The sequence below is a fragment of the Hemiscyllium ocellatum genome, chromosome 3 (assembly GCF_020745735.1).
Source record: "Hemiscyllium ocellatum isolate sHemOce1 chromosome 3, sHemOce1.pat.X.cur, whole genome shotgun sequence".
Taxonomy (NCBI): Eukaryota; Metazoa; Chordata; class Chondrichthyes; order Orectolobiformes; family Hemiscylliidae; genus Hemiscyllium; species Hemiscyllium ocellatum.
In genome coordinates, this window is record NC_083403.1 from 29,260,533 (window position 1) to 29,283,634 (window position 23,102).

Consider the following 23,102-nt stretch of genomic DNA (forward strand, 5'->3'; position numbering starts at 1 on the left):
AGCACTTCACATATAGTGAACTAGTTTAAATTACATTTATGGTTATAAAAGCAACAAAACCAATATTGTATCCAACATTGTGATGAATGATTACAATCTAAATAAATGTTTAGACAGGAGAATTGGGAAAAATTAAATTACTTGCAGAGTCTGTGAAGGGAGTGATATCAATTTAAAAGTAATGTTGATGGTTAGAGAGATTGGGAAAAATATTTTAATAAAGGGATTGGAAGTCAATGCTTTGTACAGGAAGCGATTGAAGAGAACATTAGAGTCAGGAGCAGAAATAACCATCCGGCTTTTCAGCCTAATCTGCCATTCACAAAGACCTGAAATGATCTGGACAATCTAATACATCCTTTAAGGAAAAATTGGATAAATGATTGAAAGAGAGGAAGATGCAGAGATATTGGAAGAGGTCACAAATTGCATATTTGATTTTGAATTCCTTCAGCTAAGAGCTAGAAGACATAAAGGGCCGAATGTCCTACTATCGTGCTGCAAACATCAATGGTTCAGTTTAAGATATCTTGTCATGGTTGAATGGGAGTTTGCCAGGATGTGAAGAGTGCCATGACCATAGGTCAGACCTCGAAGTACCTTGGACAAATTTCATGTGCAATTCTAAAATGTATTTATTGTAAAGTGGATTGATGTAACCGAAAATGACTGCAGATGTAAATTGTGTAAGTAGCTGCCTGGAGAGAGAGAGAGTCAGCGTGCCACAGAATGCCACATCTAAGGCTGTGAAGGGAATTTCAAACAATGGCCCTTCATTTGGGGGGGGGAGTAAATGAGGCAAGTTGAAACAGACTGGACAGTGATCTGTTGTGACCACAAAGATAACGAGGGCTGACATGCTTGATGGCAAGGTCACCTCTGCAGATTATGTCTCAAACTGCAGGCACATTTTGTGTGTTTTCAGTCTGGAGGATACACAGGACAGTGGTTAAAAAGCTTCAACTCCACTATTATGGACTGATGGCATAGAAAGCCCTGGTGTGGACCAAGGCTTGGTTTGAGTATTAGCATGCTGTGGAAGTCACAGAGGAACAGTCACTCCTGTGTTGCAGGTAGAAGAGAACTCACTCTCACCCTGAGTGATGCAAGGTAGTAAAAAGGAAACTGGACAAAAGATTCTCTTTCATCCCTAAAATTGGAACTCAATCACAGTCAAAAGAAATCAGAACTATTGAATCTCAACCACTCAAGCATCATAAAACTGACTGTTCAACAACTCACACCAATGGTACTGGTAACTTCCAACATTCAACTATCCCCCTTCATAAAAACAATTCAGAGACTGATCTGTATTTTCCGTTATCTTTTGGACTCACCACTTATTTATAATGTGCGCTGTGTTGGTGTCTTCTTATGTTTATTAATGAATAAACACTCTTCTTGTGAATTGGGTTTCTTTTAAAAAACAAGCTTATTTGAATCTAGCAGACAAGTATTCAGAAGGGAAAGGATCCTTTTCACATTGAGGGTGGGAGATTCAAGAAAGTGAGCCAGTTCATCCGTCGTCATTGGAAGATTAATAGCTTTGGGGTATCCTGTGTGAAATGATAGTGAATTGGGGAATCTAGCCCAGAGTCTAGTTGTAACATAAGAACAGACTGCCGCTTTTAAAAGTCACCTTCATCTGAAACAGCAGCGACTCAGCATAAATGTTAACCAAGCAATCTCTGATGGAGGACTTAGAGCCATGTTGTTATGGATCTGAGGTGAGAATGCTATCACTAAACTGACATCTTTTTATCTAATGGACGAAGATTGCCATAAGTTCCACTTCTCATAAGTGGATCTGCAGGAGCATCCAAACCTATAGCTTCCTGAATGATTAGAGATTAAAATAGAGTGGAAAATGAGGCTTATTATAAACCACATAATGGACAAACTCACCAAAAGTAAGATCAATGGGATTGAAGGAGAAGTGGCAACATAAAAACATAAGAACGACAAGTAGCGATCAACGGTAGCTTTTTAGACGAGAGAAGTATGCAGTGGTATCCCCCTTGGTTGATTTAAGGATCACTGCCCTTCTTGATAAATAGTAATGATCCAAAGCTGGCCATACAGGTCAATATTTGAAAGTTTGCAAATGGCATGAAACTCAGAAATGCATAAATATTGAGAAGGGTACAAACAGACTTCAGTAAGAGGTAGATAGACTGATGAAATGCTGATGTCTTCAATTCAGCACACAACCTTTGAGAAAGGAGTTCAAGGCCTCGGAACTGAGATTTGTGGGAAAGGTCAGTCACAGGGAGAGGCTGTGGATGATGGGTTTGATGTTCTCTGTGCAAAAAAGGTTTGGAGATTTGATTCAGATGTTAAAATGGTGAATTACTTTGAACCGTGAGAGAACATGTTTGCACAGACAGGGTCAGTCACAAGTGAATGCATATAAAGTGATTGGCAAAATAATTGAAAATGATGGACAAACATTTTGAATGCAGTGAACTGTATTGATCAGAAATAGTGCTGTCGACAAGGGAGTGGAAGCTGATTCAATCGCAATGTTCAAAACAACCACAGAGTGCCATCCAAGTTCAGCGGGTTATAGAGAGGGCAAGTGGAATGTTGGCCATTACTTCAAAGGGAATAGAGAATAAAAATAGGGAGATTTGTGGGAACTATACAAGGCATTAGTTAAACCACAGCTGGAATACAGTGAACTATCTTGGTCTCCTTATCTAAGGAAAGGAATACAGGCCTTTGATGGCAGTCCAGGCATAAGGTTGATATCTGGAATGGAAGGATTGCCTTAGGAGGAGAGGTTGAACGTTTTGGGCCTGTACTCATTGAAATTTATAAGAATAAGAAATTACCTTCCTGAAACATACAAGAGTTGGAGGAAGCTGAAAAATGTGTTGCCGAAGAGTTTGAGGAGCCTTGACAGGGTTGAGGCAGAGTCGAGAACCAAATGGCATAATCTCAGAGGGAAGGATCACACATTTAAGATAGAGATTAGGTGGAACTTTTCTCAGCAGGGAGCGAATTTGTGGAATTCTTTATCAAGGAGTCTGTTCAGGCTGGGTCATTAAGTACTGTATATTCAAGGCTGAGACAGATTTTAATCAGTATAGGGAAAAGCCAGGAATGAGGAGTTGAAGATGATCGGATCAGCACAGTCTCATTGGTGAACTTGGTGGGCTGAATGACTGTTATTTTCTATGGTCTTATTGTAACTGCACATATATTGCCCACTCCAGGAATGATTGCAGCCTTTTCCATTTCCATTGCACATTGGCATTACAAATGAGAAGAAAAGGCAATGCAGGCTGCACTCAGCATCGCACCCACCAACCCTACCCAGGACATTCATGTTTCTTGCCTTGAACTTTCAGTTCTGACATTCCATACATTCCCATCCCAACCCCAACCAATTATTGACCCTCTGCATACCAGCGTTTTGCCTGCAACTCCTACAATAGATTTGCTTCCCTCTCTGGCACAGTAGTATCACCTGATAACCCCTCCTTGACTCTCAGTGAGCAGATCCCCAGGAATGACCATGGTCCTGACTTGGATGGATAGCTCCAACCTGTGTGTTACTGGAATCCTGACTGACATCCTTGAAGCTCCCAAACTGACTCACCAGAAATCTCTGGATTGGTTGCACTGCAGTAATACTGAAGCCCTGAGCCTGCCCACCCCAAGTGTTGACTGAGCATGTCTAAACCCCCTGGAATGAGATTGGACAGTGCCCAGAACTCCCTGTGACAGGTCACTCTAAATGATGACATTCCCCCTTAACTTGACCAAGACCTACTTTCCTTCGACCTCGAGACATGGTAATTTGGCTGACACACATGCAATAGGTTTGCCACATTAGCTGCTGGCGCACGGTGTCAGTGTAACATTGATGTAGTAGCAACATGTCCGTCCACTTGACTGATCACTCCTGACTATCGCCTGGCTTTGTGCCAGTGTTCAACAGCAGAATTATGTTCTGAACAAAGCAGCAAAGCACAAACAAAAGGCAATGCGAGGCAAAGACACACTAAGCTTCCAAGTGGCTGCAGAACGAGTAAGCCCAATGAGACCAAGTGAGAAACCCTGAGATGTACCCTGTTCTGATGCATGAGATGGGCGCATTGCAATATAAGGTATCGTATGCTCCAAAGTGCAATTCTATACTGATTGAGTTGGAGATGTGCCATAATGAGGCTGGTGCATGTTCAATGTCAGCCTCCATGAGGAAGGATGCAGCTGGGTTTTTGGGAACTGCTGTACAAGGTGGAAGCATGGAGGTGCCAGTAGTGAGTGGAAGGACCTGCTCTGATGTCCATGCTGGGAACTGTCACAGTCTAGTTCACTCCACCATTTGGAAGAACAAGACATTGCATATTAATGAGGTGAAATCAGGTACTAATGAAATATAAATGCATGCAAATAGGTCATTGCCACTCACTAGCTAGATAACCACACTATTCAAACCATTATGGAAATTCCCACTTAATTTTCAAATGTAGTGAATCTCATTTTATCAATCTCACTACATTTTTACAAATGATTTACCATTGCCCCCTGTTCAGGCAGTGGGAAAATTAAGCCAAAGATATCATTCTTAAATATATCCAACGAATATTCTCTTCAAGCAAGAATATTTTAGAACAGCATTCAATTGCTCTGATTTCACTGGATTACATTTGTAACTAGCACTTTTATAGATGTAAAAATACTTTTTGCGTAATTCATTGTTGTGAATGTCTCTTCCATTAGAAACTCTTTCCAGCTGATGCTAAAATGAATCCAAAGTCATAAATGTGAAACAGCACCATAGCAACTAGAGAGCTGTAAACTGCAGGGAGCTTGAGACTGCAGGGAGCTTGAAACTCCAATGGGATTTTTGGAATAAAAACTCAATTGTTAAGTAATGGAACTTTGCCTAAAGGCATAACATGGGAGATTCAAATCAAAATTTGTATGAACAGCTGATGCAAATCTCTCACATTTCAGGTGGAATTCAGTGCCTCAGTGCTCACTGGCTCAGGGCAGCTGTCAACTTAAAACTTCTTCGAACAAGTTCTCAAAACCCAGTGGGTTCCTGTGAAAGTACAGGCAGATCTATTAGTCAGATAAAGCAAAATTGTATAAATCTTCACACCTTTCGTTTCAAGCAAAAGTAACATGGCTTCACTCAGGTCCTAACAGTAGGAACAGTGACCAGTCCATTATTGTTGTCAGCACCTTATCAGAATTTGAGATGCTTTAGCTTCTTGGCTTTTCAAGTGGAGGGCGGAACTTGTAAAGATCTAGGAATTGACAGTACAATGCTAAATAGTGGGAGGAGTAGTGGGATAAAGGGAATATTTTTACCTCACAACTGATTTCTTTTAAAGTGTTCATTCCATGATAAATGGGCACACTACGATTCTGACCTCATGTGCAGTACAGAAAATATTCACAGGGTATGGTCTGAACTGAACAACCCTAAGGGAGTGGAACATGGTTGCAAGGGTGTTTTTGTAAAGGAGGTCAGTGTAGAGGAAATAATAGTCTAATATAGGAGTGACTGGTATTCAGTGTGAGATAGTACTGAAGATAACTTCAGGATTTCTAGGGTTTATGTTGCAAGAGCCTGGGAAAATCTTCAAGGTCAACACTGAGACAAACTATTCAGAGAGTGCTGTTTACAGTTCCACTTGATTAGAATGAAGCACACAAAACTCCCCCAACTTTACTTTTTATCTCACCTTTGATTAAAATTCCCTGCTAAGAGTTACATCAAACATCTACATCTTAGCCTTACAATGACAATAATGTGTGGTAACAGGGAAAGTACTGCAGGAGAGTGTCAGAGAGCACAGGAATAATAGAAGGAAATTTGGCTGATAGCAGAATGGCAAGTTTTCTTTGTTAGGTGCAGAGATAGCACTGTGTGCTATTACGGGCCAGATTTTCACTTGTCATGTCATATCAGAGGTTTGCAGGCACCAGTCTTGGACCAATAGGCATTGTACTAGATTACTGCCACATCCCAACTTCGAGCTACTTTTACAGACGTTACCTTGGAATCAGAATAGTTACTCACCTTCAAGCAGTAGCCAAACACAGACCATTATGGAGAGTGCCACACTGACTGGTATTGCCAAACCATGGTGGTCTCACAGTGAACTGCAGCGAGGATTTATGAATAATCCCATGTGGGCTCCCACACTTGTTACAGCCGCTGGGAGACAGCTTCAACTCTGGTCATGCCAAGGAAGAATTACCCTGGTTTCTTCATGATTAGAACCAGACAGTTGCGGCTTTTAAAAAACTCTTCTTTGGAGGGGTGGTGGACTTCTCAGTGGCAGACTAACTTCAGAACCCTAGAAGTAGTTATGATGGTGAGCTCTGTCCTTGGATGTGTCACACTCTGTAAAGGTTGAAGTTAGTGGGTCATGAACAACTCGTGTGGAGTCATGTTGTGGGACTGAGACCCAGGAATGGAAATCTATCCTAGCAAAAGAAACCATACTTTACTGGGCCTACTCTGCTACTTCTGGCCAGATCCTCTGCAATAGATAAGAGTACATAATCTAAGATTGAAAGAGAGTACTGCTTTATTAGAGATACTGCAATTTGGTTGAGTTACTGATGGAAGCCTAGTCTACTTGCACACGTGGATGTAGAAATACCGATGGCACTGCTCAAAAAAAAGTTCTCCACTCTCCTGACTGATACTTTGCCTTCAACTAACATAATTGAAAAGACACTATCAGATGATAACTCACTGCTTGGGGAATTTGGTAATGTACAAACTGGCTGTGCTTGTCTATATAATTTGGCACTTCCAAAAATAATTTGAGTGTGAATGGCTATGAACTTCTCAGGATGAGCAAAGTGCTATTTAGGCATATTGTCTTGTATATAATTAGTAATAGTGACAACTTCAAAATCAAACAGACTAGCTTTCAATAATCACTTATTTCTTGGATGCATCAACAATCTCTGCATCACAGGTAAATTAGAAAATATAACTTTTAATATAAAAACATGTGAACTGGCAAAGACTCCAAATGTAGCCTTCAAAAGTAAGTTTACTTTAGAGTTGGATGAAAGGAGGAATTACTAAAAGCCACAGACCAGGAACCCTGCTGCTTCCTTTATGCTTATGCTGGGTAAATATTTGTGGTTTATTTCAACACAGGGTTGTTGGCTTTCTACTACCACAAAGTAAAAAAGGTTTGGTTTCTCAGTCTTTGTATTATGTATTCGTAGAAATAGAATCCCTACCTCAGCTCTGAAATCGATCAGCCTGATAATTTGTCACCATGCCATTACATTTGTCTTATTTATGGTCCTTACAAATGGAAGCCTATTACAATTCACAAATGTGAGCTTATCCAATGCGTCAGATAACTTCATACAAGATATCATCACAGCCTATATACTGACTGACCAGTCAGGATATAAAAATCTGTATCAAATCACAAAGAATGATTCAATTTGAATTTCCAAAATACTATTTAAAGTGCACAATGATTAATAATGATCAGATCATGATCTCTTTTGTCACCTATTTATAAATTCATACACGCTGTTTTCGGCGATAAAAGTTCAGTGTAATTTTCTTCAGTAAAATGCTTTCTTAGTGCCTGACAAAGTTGACTGTTTGACATTTAAACTGAACTTCAGTCTTTCATATGGTCTGCTTGAAATTGAAAAGAAGTTCTGAAACAATTGCGCACTCACACACGCAATGGAACAGTAAAGTATATGTGTATGACGCACTGAACACCAAGTAAGTCACAGTTTTACAAAGTCCTCTGAACTCCATTTACTGTTAAGTCTGCAAAGCTCATAAGTGTCAAAAAGTTTTTTTTTAATCATGCAGCACAAAAGTATTTAAAGACTTCTGTTAGAAACGTGTGAACACCAGCATGGATGGGCTTTATTGTCAACTTTACACCCTCTTTGCAACTTTCTATAAAGACCCAGACACTTAAAATTTCTACTTCCTGGTTCAATCTGCATGCAATGATAGAGGAGTATGATGAGACAGTGAGGAAAATACTCAGCAGTTTAGGCAGCATCTGGGGAGAAAGAAACAGTCAATATTTCAGGTCGGCAATTTTCTTCAGAACTAGAAAACATTATGTAACATTCCCCAAATCTGACAAAAGATCATTTGACTTGAAATCATAACTCAGATTTTTGTTCTACAGATACAGCCTGACCTGCTTAATGTCTCCATCTTTTCCCACTTGTATTTCAGATTTCCAGAACCCACAATTTCAATTTCATTTCCGTTTTATCAATGTTATTTGCATTCCACTAACTGTCATGAAGTTATATATCCAGCTCTTTGTATGAAAAGTCTCCATTGCACGAACAGATAGCATTGCACTGAAAGGCAAATTCTTCTTAAAGGGTTACAGAATGTTCAGTTTATGACTCAAATTTTAACAATTTTACAATAACTTGAAACAGAAAAATAAAATATCTCCTTAATACAAATGTTTAAGTCAATATAATCATTTCCAGTTTTGAATGGGTCAATACTTTAGTTTCTGAACGGTTGGTTCAGGTTTGCTGTATGAACAGAAATTTGAAGAATGGTCACTTTCAGTAAGGAGAGATCATGGTGGTCAAATTCCTTACAGTAGAATGTCTGCTTCTCGTGGTAACTGATGATCGTCAAACAGAATTGCATTCTTAGAAATTACTAATGTCAAAATTGGATGTTCATATTTTCTTAAAAATCTAAGAATTATGAAGAAACACAGTCAATGTCCAGTTTTCATTAATAAATGTAACAGAAGATATTTTTCTCTCTTCATGGATGCTGGTACAACCCGAGTTCTCTTTTCCAGCCAGCATTTTGTTTCCATTTACATTTAAAAACTGGAAGTTGTTTTAGGTTGTGATTTTATTTGAAGTTTTAAACAGAATCTACACAGAACATTACTCAAATTCATGAAGATGTTGAAGGATGTACTTCAGTGTTGAATCTTTCAGCTTAGCATATAGCCAGCTCTGCCGGAGCATTTCCATGTCTTCAGCCAGCAAGGCAGTCAACAAGTATCCAGTCAGAGAGCATTCCGCAGTGAGTCTAAACACAATTTCTCTGGAGAGACTTATTACCAAGAAAATTCTGAAACTCCAGGAACTTCCATCAGTCCCACAGTTTGATCTGTCCATCCCAGCCACACGTGATGACTTTGGATGTTTCATGTGGATGCCAAATTGCACTAATGCAGACCTTATCATGTGCTTTGATTCGAGTGTACAGTTTGGTCGTCTTCCAGTCCCATATATTTAGCTTTCCATCAGCATCGCCTGAGGCCACATAACTGTTTATACAAATAAAAGTTAAAATACGTAGAATAACATTTTTCAAACTACATTCAAAAGATTAGAATACTGATTATTAGATGTATTAACATATAGGGACACTAAAATAAGCACTTACGTAAATTATTTCAATGATCAAAATTTAGTATTTCCTCTTCCTGTAAAATGACTTTACCTGGATGCATTGCATGCAGAGTTTAAAGAACAGCCTCATTTATAATTTTAATATGGCATAATAAATATCACAAACAATGTGCTATTGTTGAGGATTTTCATAATCACAAGGTACTAGCTAATACTTTCTGAAATCAATCACTGAACATTAACAAGCATGCCATTTTCATGTTTGCTTCAAATACCCGTAGTTTCTAACTCAATGTTCAGACATCTGAAATACAAATGACATTCATTTCCAATTAAATCTCAATCCTATGTGTGCCTGCTAATAATGATCAAGCCAAGGAATAAATGCATGATAATGGATTCGAATGTTTAAAAAATTATAGTTTTCCCCTTTGGCCAAAGGTTAACGTAATTCAACACTTATTATTGTGAACCGTCTACATTTATAACAAAAATCATCTCTAGAATGTGGGCACTGTTGGCGAGGCCAGCAATTATTGTTCATCCATAAGTGTCCTAAAAAAGGGAGCACTGAACTACCTTTACCAACCACTGCTTCTGTGAGGTAAAGGTATTCTAACACAGCAATTATGCAGGAACTTCTAGGAATTTAATCTAGCAACAAAGACATAGCAAGTTATTTCCAAGTTAGGAAGTTATTTGGAGTATTGCGAGTAGTTTTGGTCTCATTATTTCAGGAAACAGATTATTGTCAAAGAAGGGATACAATGAAACATCACTCGACTTATTTCTGGGATGGTAGGGCTGTCCTATGAAGAGAGATTGGAAAACCGGGCCTGTATTCTCTGGATGTTTCAAACAATGAGAGATGATCTCACTAAAACCTATAAAATATTTAGACGGGGTAGTTGCAGGCAAGGTATTTTCTCTGCTTGGGGATCCTAAAACCAGGGGGCACAACTTAAAAATAAGCCAGTTGCCACTTCAGTCCGAGATGTGGAGAAATTATTTTAGAGAGTTTTGAACCTTTGGAATTCTCTTCCATTGAGGCTGGTGGAGGCTCAGTCTGAGAGTATGTTAAGGTGGAGATTGATAGATTTCTGATTACCAACAGTGTACAGGATTATGGAGAAAGTGCGTGTAAAATGAACTGAATAATTTGATCAGCCATGGTTTTATTGAAAGGTGGGGCTGGCACAACAGGCTAAATGGTCTACTCCTGTTTCTATATTAAATGGGTTAGAGAGGAATTTGGATATGATTGTGCTCCCATGCATTTACTGTCCTGGTCCTTCTAAATGAGAGACCTTTCAGATTTGCAAGGTGCTGTTGAAGAGGCCTTGGAAAAATTGCTGCTGCCACAATACACCAATGTTAGAGGAATGAATACTAGAGGTGGGCTGGGAGACGATCAAGCAAGTTGCTTTGTCCTGGATATTGTTGAGCTTCTTAATTGTTGTTGAATCTGTACTCCTCCAAGTCAGTGGAGAATAGGTCATCATTTGGAAATTCCAGTTAAATACAACAGCAAAACAGAAATGAATTTACCAGAAAAAAAGGTCAAATGAAAAACTCACCTCATGTCAGGTGAAAAATCCACCTGACAGGCATAACCTGCCACCATGTGGCCCTTGAAGATTTTTTTCTTATTCAGTCTAAACCTGTTTTGCGCTCCAAAGATGAGAATTTGATTGTCCATTGATTGACATGCCAGCCACTTGCCTATACAGGACACATTGGAGAAATTAATCCGGCTTTTTACACGTGAATACACATCTGTTGGGTACATTTATCCAGACAGATGTAAAATATTTTTGTAGGTTGAAGAGCTAACAGAAATGTATACATACCATTCCCTCTCCAGCAATAATCTTGCAACTAACAATTGTTATATTTTCCACTCACCTTGCATTTGCTTTAAAATGAAGAGAGGATTACATGAGCATAACCATTCAATCCCCACAGTGCAGAAGCAGGCTGTTCAGCCCATCAAATCCACACCAAATCTCTGAACAGCATCCCACTCTGACCCACTGCCCTGTCCTGTAATCCTGCATCCACCGTGGCCAATCCACCTAACCTACACATCCCTTGACTCTATGGGCAATTTAGCACAGCCAATCCACCTAAGCTGCATATCGCTGGACTGAGAGAGGAAACCAGAGCACCCAGAGGAAATCATGCACTCTTGGGGTGAAGATGCAAACAGTTGCTTGAAGATGGAATCAAACCTGGGCCCCCAGCGCTATGAGGCAGTAGTGCTAACCACTGAGCTACCCTGTATGAAAGCCAAGTTAGTAGATTGTAGAAATGCTGATTGTGAGGTACTGAAATAAACCATGGGAAAATAAAAGATACAACATTTTTGGGGAAGAACAATGCAGAATAACAGTGAGTACCATTTATGAATGTTTTTAACTTAGTGTGGAAAACTATATGCCACCAAAAGGGCAGAAGAAACTACACAATGGTGCAACTCTGATGACGAATAAAGGCAGAATGAAATAATCGAGGGTATGGAAGTATGTTTACATTAAGTAAGTAGACAGTAGAAGAGTACATGATGACAGAGAATCTGAAGACATTAAGAAAGAAATAATAAAAACAATTTGGAACTCAAAGGAAATATGAAATTAAATTATCAAGTGACATAAATAGTAAAATATTTTTCAGGTTCATTAATTCAAAAAGAAAAACTGTGATGGGAATAGATTCATTAAGAAAAAGACAGGATTATACCAGAGGGAATGATGGAAAGGTGGCAGAAACATTAAATAATTCCATCACTTATAAGCATGCCTGGGGAGATAGAATATGCAGATACGACATAATGGTGAGATGAGTGATGCATAAAATATATTTGAAATTTTTTAAAAAAAGGATGAATTGAATTATCTAAGCAAACTAGCAGATAGTTAATGTAATTCCTACATTTAAGATGAGACACAGTATGTGGCTAGGAAAATATAAACCAGTCAGTTATAAATTACCTGGGTTGTCAAAAGGCTTTCAATAAGATGACCTGTAGATTAATGTATAGGGTTAGAAAATGTGAAGTCAGAAACAAGAGGTAGATGAATTGCTAGCTGGCACCAAGACAAAAAGCAGAGAGTGGGAGTGGAAGATAATTATTCAGAACAGCAGAAGGTGGGAAGTATTTTACACATGAATTGAGGACTACTTTTGTTCACAAGTTACATTTTAAAAAACTGGACATCAAAATCAAAAGCAATTTCTAAATTTGTGGATGACACCAAATTTGGGAGGGATGGGAGGTAGGAATTATTAGAACTGTGCAGAACTGCAAGAAATTACACTAGGATATGTATAAACTTGTAGAATGGGCAAATAATTAGCAAATTATGTGCCCACAGATAAATCTTAGGAAGTACATTTTGGGAGGAAGAATAGGCAACTATTGCTTGGAAGCCGCAATTCTCTGTGGCATGGAGGGATAAAGGGATCCTGGAAGTGTAAAAGACATCAGTCAACAAATGTTACGTTGTAGGTTAGCATGGCAGTTACTAAGCAAACCAAGGACTAGATGTTTTCCCTGTTTGAGGGATAGAAAAAGAGAGGTTATTTTAAAACTATACTGTATAAAGATTATTTTAAACGTGCAGCACGGTCTGCACCTATGCTGTCATATTATAAACACAATATACAGACATTGGAGAGGGTACAGAGAAGATAGAAAAGGAAGTTTCTAGAAACATGTGGATATATATGTATGGAAAAGGATTGACAGACTAAGTCTGTTTTGTCTTTGTAAAAATGTTGAGAGATGACCTAATGGAGACTGTTAAAATTACAGGACCCTCACATGTAGGAGCAGAAGTAGGTCATTCAGCGCTTTGAATCTGCTCTGCCATTCAGGGAGACCATGCCTGATCTGATAATCCTCAACTCCTCTCTCCTGCCTTATCCCCATAATACGTGACTCCTTTACTCATTAAAAATCTATCTCAGCCTTGAGTACAATTAATGATCCCACCTTGACAGCCCTCTGCAGTTAGGAATTGCACGGATTACCCCCAGAGATATTAAATGGTAACCGCTTAGTGTGAGGTTATGCCCTCTGGTGCAGACTTTGCCAAAGAGAAAAGCAACCTCTATCATCGGCTCTTTGGAGCCTTCTGAGAATTATATATGCTTCGAAAGAATCACAGATACGTTATAGCACAGAAGGTGGTCATTCAGCCCACTGATCCTGCACCAGCTAATTAATAAGCATCACTACCAAGTGCTAATCTCCTGCTTACTCCCTAGAAGCTTGCACATCATTTTTGTCCTAACAACTATCCAATAACATCTTGCATAACTCAACTGAACTCACCTTTACAACAGTAGCAGGCAGTGTATTCCATTTCCTAATTACTCAGAGTGAAAGATTTCTTCTTCACTACATCTTTGCTTCTTTTGCAGTTTTACTTTAAATCTATACTTGGGTGGGTCAGAGATACAGAGATCTGGGTTTAATTCCCGACTCCAGCGACTGTCTGTGTGGAGTTTGCACATCCTCCCCGTGTCGGCGTGGGTTTCCTCCGGGTGCTCTGGTTTCCTCCCACAGTCCAAAGATGTGCAGGTCAGGTGAGTTGGCCATGGTGAATTGCCCGTAGTGTTGGGTAAATGTAGGGGAATGGGTGGGTTGGGCTTCGGCAGGGTTGGTGTGGACTTGTTGTGCCGAAAGGCCTGTTTCCACACTGTAAGTAATCTAATCTATACTGGTTTCTTTTTGTTCCTTTTACAAGTGGGAACAGCTTTTTTCTATCTATATTATCCTGTCCATTCACAATTTGTAAAGCCTCTATCAGATTTACTCTTCGCCTTCTTTGTTCCAAGAAAATTAGTTGAACTATCAGTAACACAAGGACATAATGGTGGGAAACTGGAATGCACTTCCTGGGAGGGTAGTTGAAGTGGGAAACTCACAACCTTCAAAAAGTACTTGGATAAACACTTGGAAATACCATTATGTTCAAGGCTAAGAGCCAAGTGCTGGAAATTTAGATTTAGAGTTTTTTTTGTCACTACAATCTCGATGGGCCAAAGGGCCTTTTCCGCACTGTATGATTCTATGGGAACAGTCTCCTCTCATTCTTCAAATTACCAAAAAGTACAAGCTAAACCTAACCAACCTCTCTTCATTAGAATATCTCTCCATACCTGAAATCAACCTACTGAACCTTCTCCAGACTACCTCCAATGTCAGTGTATCATTAGAATCAGAGGTATACATTACAGACACAGGTCCTTTGGCCCAACTCATTCACACTGATCAGGCTTTCTAAACTGAACTAGTCCCGTTTGCCTATGTTTGGCCCATATCCCTCCAAACCTTTCCTAACTATGTACCTGTCCAAATGTCTTGTAATGTTGTATTTGTACCTGCCTCTACCATTACGTCTGGCAGCTCATTCTGTACATGCAATATACCATAAGGCATTTGTGAGAAAAAATTTCCCCTCAGCTCCCCTCAACTTAAACCTATTCTCTCAAGTTTTGGACTCCCCTACCCTGGGGAAATGAACTTTACTATTCACTTTATCTAATCCCCTCACAATCTTATAAATCTTTAAGATCACCCCTCAACCTCCTAGACTCCTAAAAGTGCAGAGTATCCAGTCTTTCCTATAACTCAAACGTTCCAGTCTCAGTTACATCCTTGTAAAACGTTTTTGCACCATTTCCAGTTTAATAAAATCCTTCCTATAGCAGGGTGACCAGAAATATATGCAGTACTCCAGATGTGGTCTTCTCAATGTCTTGCATAGCTATAACAACATGACATCCCAACTCCTGTATTCAATGCTCTGACTGATGAAGGTAAGCAGGCCAAACGCCTTCTTCATCACCTTTTCCATGATGCTACATTCAAGGAACTATGTACTTGCACCCCTAGGTCTTCCTGTTCGAGAACACTCCCAAGAGCCCTACCATTAATTGTGTAAGTCCTGCCCTAGTTTGTCTCAGCAAAATGCAACATCTTGCATTTATCTGAACTAAACTGCAATTCTGCCATTCCTCAGCCTCCTGGCCAAGTTAATCAAGATCCCATTATGCCCTGACATAACTTTCTTCACTTCCCACTATACCACCAATTTTTGTGTCATCCGTAAATTTACTAACAGTACTCTCCTATTTTCTCATCCAAATCATTTGTATAAATGCTGAACAACAATGGACCCAGCACTGATCCTTGTGGCTCACCTCTGGTCATAGGCCTCCAATCTGAAAAATAACCTTCTACCACCACCCTCACTCTCCTACCATCAAGCCAATTTTGTTTCCAAACAGCTAGTGTCTCTGGATTCCATGTGATCTAACCTTACTAACCAGCTGACCTTACGGTACCTTGAAGGGCTTGCTAAGGAGCATGTTGACAATGCCTACCACACTGCCCTCTCCCCCCACCTCACATCTACGTTCTTGAACACCTCTTCAAAAGATTCAAAATTGAGAGACATGATTTCCCTCACATAATGTCATGCTGACTATCCCTAATCAGTCCTTGCCTTTCCCAATGCATGTAGATCCTGTTTTAGCAAGATGTCTCTAGTTTTACGCTCTATTCCCTTTGATATAAAGGCCAATAGTCCATTTGCCTTCTTTATTACCTGGTGAACTTGGATTCTATTTTTTTGTAATTCATGCATGAAAATTCCAAATCCTTCTGTAGTATTTCTCCATGTAAATAATATTCAGCTTTTTAAATCTTCCAAAGTGCATAACCTCCCATTTCCCCACATTATACTCCATCCAACAAGTTTTTTATATAAAAGGCTTTGACAGAGTGGATCCAGAAAGAATGCTTCATCATGTGGGGAACAGCAAAACAAACAACCATCAATATAGCACAGTCACCAAAAAAGCCAAAAGGGAATTTGGCAGAAACCAATGAGCAGTAAGAAGAAGGGACTTGTTACCACACCTGGTGGTTGAAGCAATAATATATGGCACCCTGAACAAGCAATTGAAGGAGACGTGAATAAATGGTATAATGTTAAATTTAGTTGCATTTCATTTTTGTTATCTTTGTAATCTTTCTCAATACTAAAAAACTTTGTGATCTCAGCACTCTTTCAATTCTGGCCACTTATATATCCTGGATTTTAACTATTCCATCAGTGAAGATTGCACCTACAGCTGCCTCAGCCATAAGCTTCAGAATTCTTTCCCTCAGCTTCTCCTCCTCGTCACATTCGCTGCTCTTTTGGAACTTCTTCAAAGTTACCATTTTCTATCATCTGTTCTAATTTCATCTTATGGGGTTTGGTATCAAGTTTCATTTCGCGCGTGAATGATTAAATGCAAATTGAAATTGTTCACTATACTGTTAAAAATGTAACACAGCATCTGACAATATTTTAATATGACGTGGGGCCTAATGGTCAGGAAGAGAAATGGAGAGATTAGATAAACTCACCATTTGGTGACAATGTTACTGCTGGCATAGAGTGCATACTTGGTTCTGCAATGTACTTGAAGTCCACAGGAATGTCCCTGCAAGAGAGCATGAAGACAGATAAGCAAACAGAAATAAAAACTGCTGTTTAAAGTTCTGAAATTCAGCCTATGCAGTCTACTCAAATCCTAGAGATTGTGCTGAGCAAAAAGTCTAAAAGAACAAAGCAAGCGTTCACACAAAAGCCAAACAGTCAGATTGATAAACAAGTGGAATAAAAGCTCCAAGAGGAAATTTCAATTGCTTTTTTTATTGTGAAACACAGCAACTATTTTCCACTGTACAGTGAAACAAAGAGAACAAAGTGTATGTCACCATTTGGAGTGCTACATTAGAGTGTCAAACCAGCCCATGAAAGGAAAGAAAATGGGATGATTGTCGAAAGCAGATAAGGCAAAGGAAAAATGAACAACTTAACATGGAGCTACTGCAATTATTAGACTGCTGTAAGAGGTACAGACGATAGATATTCCTAAATGTTAGATGTTTATTTCTTTAGATAGACTGCTCATGAATTTAAACATAATGGTTCAAGCTGTGGTTAAAAATGTCGTAAACCTCACCGTGCAATTCAATGCATGAAAGATGAAATTGCTTGTGAGTCAGAAGAAAGGAATACAAAAGTGCCTTCAGTCAAACCTGATCATATCCTTTAAAATACATATTAATAACATTTATTTAATTTCAGTCAAATTACTGCAACTCTCCATTTACAGAAACATAGAACAGGGCAGAATTCACAGCTCTTGGAATCCAACTAAAGTCTGAAGTAAATTGTAATATTGTGACACCATAAAAATGTAGATAGTTAGACAGTATTTATTACATCCTTTTATTCAACCTATTCAGTGAATTTTTGAACTCTCTGGTTTTAGCTGATAAACCAGATTTTAAGGCTGCCATTATTTTAGGTGCAATTTCCCTCTCCTTATCATTCCAGTACTTTATTTTAAATTCAAACAGAAAATGCTGAAAATATCTTTGTTCAGGCAGCAGCATTGAGGACATAACAAAGTTAACATGTCTAATGGTTAGACTGCATTAGGAGACACAGACGATGGACATTGCTATTCTTAGACAATGCTTGAAAATCTAAACATAATGATTCAAGCTGTGGTCAAAAAGTGTCATAAACCTCTCCCTGCAATTCAAGTTGTTTATTGGTTGCTTGCCTTAACTACTTTCAGGCCAACAGTCCTTTCATTGCAAGGAGATAGATTTAGGCAGGTCAGAGAGTAGAAGAGAAGTATTGACAAAATGGATGATGATGTATGGCAAAAGAGGATGGTATTTGGAGAAGTAAAGAAACAAATGATGGATCTTGAAGTATAAGTGGCAAGAATAGAATTACTAATAACAATTGCTGTCTGGGAAAAACAGAAGCAGTGGTTAATGACCTCTAATTTGAGTCAAACTCAAATTTGAGGATAGGATAAAAAATAAATGTTACTTCTCAAAGGTTTATTGAGTTTCATTAGAGTAGTGTAGGAGGCTAAGAACAAATGGAATGGGTGGTGAATTAAAATTACCTTACCTGCAGCTCAGGGTTATGCTGAAGGACTGAATGGAAGTGCTCCACAAATCAGTTACTTAATCTGTATTTAGCCTTTCCAGTACTGAGAAAACCACATTTTGAGTAGTGAACACAGTTTACTAAGTTCAAAGAAATACAAGTAAATTGCTAATTTGTCAGAACATTGTTTGGCACTCAGTTCTGATGAAGGATCACAGACCTGAAATGTTAACTCATATTTCTCTCTCTACAGATGCCGAGTATTTCCAGAACTTTCTGTTGTTATTTTGGATTTGCAGCATCAGCAGCATTTTGATTTGAAACTCTTCTCTGGTTCTTGGAGGGAGGGGAAGGGGTGACAGCAGAAGTGAGAGAAATGGAACTGGTGAGGGAAATTAGCAAATAAGAAAAAAAAAAGATGTCACAGCACAAGTATTACTCGACAAAGCAAAGGCATCGTCAGAAGCTGTGGTGTAAAAACCAGAACAGAATCCTTAAACGTGAATGATGTAAGGAATCCTAGTGAAGCTAGCTGAGGGAATGAGTTGATAGTCCATTCCCAGAAAATGTGATATGGAAGAAAAGGAAACAAAGGGAAAGAGTTATATTTAGGATATGTGAAGGTGATATTAGCATGGAAATTATGGGCAAAGTTAATCAACTCTCTCAGTTTGGGATGAGATTACAATATAACACTTCCACAGTCATCAACACTTTGGACAAAGAGTTGCAGGATGCCATTCAGCACATGGTGTCTGTGCCATCACTTTGTTCACACTCCTCTGCTCTTTTCCTATAGCCTAGTAAATGTTTCCTGTTCAAAGTATTTATCTAATTTTCTTTATAAATTCAATACTGAATCTGGGTCTATTAACTACTAAGCCTACAAGCCACGCATTTCAAATCACTACAACTGACTGTTGCCTCTGGTTCTATTGCCAATTACTTTAATTCTGTGGTTTCTGGTTACTGACCCTTTTGCTACTGTAAACTGTTTCTCCTTGATAACTCCATCAAATTCTTTCAAGTTTCAAACAACTTCTATCAAATCTCTCCTTCAGTTTTTCTATTTGAAGCAGACTAGTAACTATAACCACATCAGACATGCATCTGGGATTCTGAAACAATTGTTCACATATTTAAATGTCAGAATGCACTATAATCTGTTGCAGAGGTAGTGTCAAAATAACATTGTTGCATGACACAGTATAATCATGGAAACAGACTCTCTGATTGACAAGGACATGTGGTCAGTCATGGCACATTAGAAAAATGGTGATGATATCACCAAAGAACCAGCAAAACAAAAAGCCAAGCAGTAACACTGTTACATCAGGTTGTGATTTAGCAGCTCTTTCCTCAAGACAAACTTAATTGTATTTTGTTTTTAATGTTCTTTATTGACTTTTGTAATATTTTCTTCCCACTATTATTGTTGCTTATTGATGGCAATTCATTGGGAGCACCCTCACATCAGGAACAAAGTACACCACCTTGCATATGCAACCAATACAACGGCTCCCCCACAATAGTCTGAACTACCAATCATTCATGCTAGGGCTATAGAAAAAACTTCCTTGCTCTCACACCAAAGCTCTGACCAAGAGATCTCCAGTTAGAAATCTTTGTTCTCTCACTTCATGCTAAAAATGCGCATTTCATAATTTCTATTTACATTGCTTGGGTGGCTACTTGTAGGTGCTTTTGGATGGTTACTTCAGTTGTGGATTACTTTCTTAGTACAATTATAAGAGCAGAACTTCCCAAAAACAAATCTGAGAGTGCATAACAAAAGGAAAAACACTGAATTCCACTTAAATGACTGTTTGAGGTTGTAACCAAATAAACATCACATGTTTCTGAACAAAAGCCTTTAACCCAACTAATGTGGTATCTGTAACAAACATAAATCTTCATTGTCCATTCATCTGAATATTTTGCAGCAGGGTATTTTGACATACCTGAACAATACGACGTGCCGTTCTGACTGATCGTGGTGGTAACTACGAGACTACCATCTTGTACAAATTATCTCCTCATTGTACGTTGGACATGCAATGTTTTAAAGCAACAATGATTATTAACTTTCCTTACATAATTCCTGGTACTGTAATTCCTCAAATCAAAACACATATATTCTCTCCCATCCTCCATAGCTTCATTAATAGAATGGTTCATGTTGATACTAAATCTATTTAGAAGTAGGAACAGGCTTACACTGACATGTTAGGCACACATCCAATCTTTTCTGATTAAGAACATTGCCCAGAAAATAGAGTGGTGCTAACAGACTGATTCATTCCAGCTGTGGATACACATTACACAACTGCCAGGTCATCTATATAACTACAGTTAGACCCGCAAAATGGCACGAAACATCATCCTCATCATCTGCCAAAAACCAGCTTAAATCTTTTAAGGTCAGACAGCTTGACTTCTAAAAACAATCAATACAAACTTTGAAATATGTTTTATTGTTCATTCAAATTCAAAGTTAAAAATGTTGTTCCTATTTGTTAAAGCTCTGGCCTATAACAAGTCATGCAGAATAGTCTATATGATTTTGTAGTTTCTCAATAACAGAGGAAGATTCATGTAGAACAGCAGTGGTGATCATGTGCTGCTTCTCCATTTAAGCAAGAAGAGCTTCCAATTACACAAGATGGACAATACTGAGCTGGCAGTTTGGTGCTGGAGGAATTTATATTTTTTTAAAAGTTGGTGCCTGTTGTGTTACAAGATTGCAACAGGACACATTTGCCAGTGACAACTTCACAAAGCAGTCAAAATGGATTAGATTAGATTACTTACAGTGTGGAAACAGGCCCTTTGGCCCAACAAGTCCACACCGACCCGCCGAAGCGCAACCCACCCATACCCCTGCATTTACCCCTTACCTAACACTATGGGCAATTTAGCATGGCCAATTCACCTGACCCGCACATCTTTGGACTGTGGGAGGAAACCAGAGCACCCGGAGGAAACCCACGCAGACACGGGGAGAACATGCAAACTCCACACGGTCAGTCGCCTGAGTTGGGAATTGAACCGGGTCTCAGGCGCTGTGAGGCAGCAGTGCTAACCGCTGTGCCACCGTGCCGCGGAAATGGTTACATTTACTTACTTAGGTAAAGATAGATTAGGAGGAGCGGGTCATTCAGCCACTTGAGCTTGCTCGGTCATTTGCTAAGATCATACCTGAGATCAATGAGATTTAATAACAAAGGAGTCAAAAAACTAACTTATCTACCTCGGCCTTAAGAATATTCAATGACTTTGCCTCTGCCACACTCTTGGGAAGAGAGTTCTAAACATTCAACTTCGAGAAAACATTGCATTCATAGAGTCATAGAGACTTACAGCATGGAAACAGACCCTTCGGTCCAACTTGTCCATGCCGACCAGATATCCCAACCCAATCTAGTCCCACCTGCCAGCACTTGGCCTATATCCGTTTAAATCCTTCCTATTCATATCCCCATCCAGATGCCTTTTAAATACTGTACTTGTACCAGCCTCCACCACTTCCTCTGGAATCTCATTCTATAAGCGCACCACCCTCTGCGTGAAAAAGTTGCCCCAGAGTTGCCCCTTAGGCCCCTTTTATATATTTCACCTCTAACCCTAAACCTACACTCCCTAATTCAGGGCTCCCCACAGGGAAAAGACCTTGTCTATTTATCCTATCCATGCCTCTCATGATTTTATAAATCTCTAGAAGATCACCCCTCAGCCTCTGATACTCCAGGGAAAACAGCCTCAATCTGTTCAGCCTCTCCCTCTTGCTCAAATCGTCCAACCCTAACAACATCCTTGTAAACCTTTTCTGAACCCTTTCAAGTTTAACAACACCCTTCCAATAGGAAGGAGGCCAGAATTGCACAATATTCTAAATGTGGCCTAACCAATGTCTTGTACAGCCGTAACATATACCCTATACTCAGTGCATTTGGTATGAAAGTATACCAAACACCTTTTTCACTATCCTATCTACTTGCGATTTGACTTTCAAGGACTATGAACCTGCAATCCAAGGTCTATTTGTTCAGCAACACTCCGCAGGACTTTACCATTACATGTCTAAGTCCTGCTCTGATTTGCTTTTCCTAAATGCAGCACCTCGCATTTATCTAAATTTAACTCCATTTGTAATTCCTCAGCCTATTGGCCCATCTGATCAAGATCTTGTTGTACTCTTAACTTAACCTTCTTCGCTGTCCACTACACCTCCAATTTGGTGTCATCTGCAAACTTACTAACTATACCTCCTATGTTCACGTTTAAATCATTTATATAACTGATGAAAAGCATGGACCAAGCACCGATCTTTGTGGCACACCACTAGTCACAGGCCTCCAGTCTAAAAGGCAACCCTCCACCACCATCTTCAGACTTCTACCTTCGAGCCAATTCTGTGTCCAAATGGCTAGTTCTCCCTGTATTTCATGAGACCTAACCTTGCTAACCAGTCTCCCACAAGGAACCTTGTCGAATGTTTTACTGAAGTCCATGGAGATCACATCCACCACTCTGTCCTCATCAATCCTCTTTGTTACTTCTTCAAAAAACTCAATCAAGTTGGTGAGACATGATTTCCCAAGCACAAAGCCATGCCAACTATCCCTAATCAGTCCTTGCCTTTCCAAATACATGTACATCCTGTCCCTCAGGATTCCCTCCAACAACTTGCCCACCACCTATGTCAGGTTCACTGGTCTATAGTTCCCTGCCTTGTCCTTACCACCCTTT

General features: G+C 39.2%; 1 protein-coding gene across 1 annotated transcript in view; it reads right to left on the minus strand.

Annotated features, from left to right (window-relative positions):
* Positions 1-7,850: 7,850 nt before the first annotated feature.
* cdc40 (cell division cycle 40 homolog (S. cerevisiae)) overlaps positions 7,851-23,102 on the minus strand; it is a 134,217-nt gene continuing 118,965 nt past the window's right edge. The window contains exons 13-15 of the mRNA XM_060856320.1: positions 16,802-16,878; positions 10,953-11,097; positions 7,851-9,290 (exon numbers count right to left, since the gene is read on the minus strand). Coding sequence (XP_060712303.1) covers positions 9,113-9,290; positions 10,953-11,097; positions 16,802-16,878 — 400 coding nt within the window. The 3' untranslated portion in view covers positions 7,851-9,112. The remainder of the gene's footprint in view (positions 9,291-10,952; positions 11,098-16,801; positions 16,879-23,102) is intronic.